An 875-nucleotide genomic window follows, 5' to 3' on the forward strand; every position below is an offset into this window, starting at 1 on the left:
GTCTCACTCTCACCCAAGCTGGAGTACAGTGACTGGATCATAGCTCACTGCAGCCTCAAACTCCTGGGTTCAAGCAATCCTCCCGACTCAGCCTCTCAAGTAGCTGGGACTAAAGGCACTCACCTCCATGCCCAGTTAATTTGTTAAAGAAATTTCTGTGAGACAGGGTCTCACCATGTTGCCCAGGCCAGTCTTGAACTCCTGGCTGCAAGCAATCCTTCTGCCTCGGCCTCCCAAAGCTCTGGGATTACAGGCATAAGCCACCAAGCCTGGCCCACAGAGTGTTTTCCGTAAATATAGTTGAACCTCCATATCCACGGGTTCTGAATCTGCAGCCAAATGTGAGTCAAAAATAGAGGATCGACTTTTCGTATATGGTATACTTGGGTTCCGTGGGACTGACTGCGGGACTTGAGTATGTGTGGATTTTGGTGTACTTGGAGGTATGGGGGTGGTCCTGGAACCAATCCCCTGAATATACTGAGGGACAACTGAATACACACATTTTTAATCCCAAACTCCTGGAAAGGAAAAACAACGAATCTATAAGACATGTTAGGTCCACAGTGGCTGAATCCTAGCTGTGCAGTTCCTGCACAGCCTGCAAAGAAATGAGAAACATGAAGGACACTTTGAATTATTGTTCTCATGCTAAAAATAGTCTAACTGCTATCCTACACATAATTCCCCCCTCCTCTCTATCTACCTGCATATATATGTATATATGTATGTGTACCCGCCCCGTGCACACACACCAAAGCAGCAATAGAGAGCTGCACTGACTCCCATCTCAGCCGCTACAGCCCATTATCAAATAGACCTTTAGGAACGCCAGCCTGCAATGATCAGATCGCCGTCTGACGCAGGACGTGAGG

General features: G+C 47.7%; 1 protein-coding gene across 2 annotated transcripts in view; it reads right to left on the bottom strand.

Moving 5' to 3' along the window:
- Nucleotides 1-875, bottom strand: part of GABRB3 (gamma-aminobutyric acid (GABA) A receptor, beta 3) — a 179,444-nt gene that overhangs the window by 93,526 nt on the left and 85,043 nt on the right. The window contains exon 1 of one of the 2 annotated variants that reach the window (XM_011981479.1): nt 504-595. The exons of the other annotated variant lie outside the window; for it this stretch is intronic. Within the exon in view, the coding sequence (XP_011836869.1) occupies nt 504-554 (51 nt within the window). The 5' untranslated portion in view covers nt 555-595. Of the gene's footprint in view, nt 1-503; nt 596-875 lie in introns of those variants that run through there. 2 annotated transcript variants of the gene reach the window in all.

The sequence above is a fragment of the Mandrillus leucophaeus genome, unplaced genomic scaffold (assembly GCF_000951045.1).
Source record: "Mandrillus leucophaeus isolate KB7577 unplaced genomic scaffold, Mleu.le_1.0 Scaffold227, whole genome shotgun sequence".
NCBI classification, from domain to species: Eukaryota; Metazoa; Chordata; class Mammalia; order Primates; family Cercopithecidae; genus Mandrillus; species Mandrillus leucophaeus.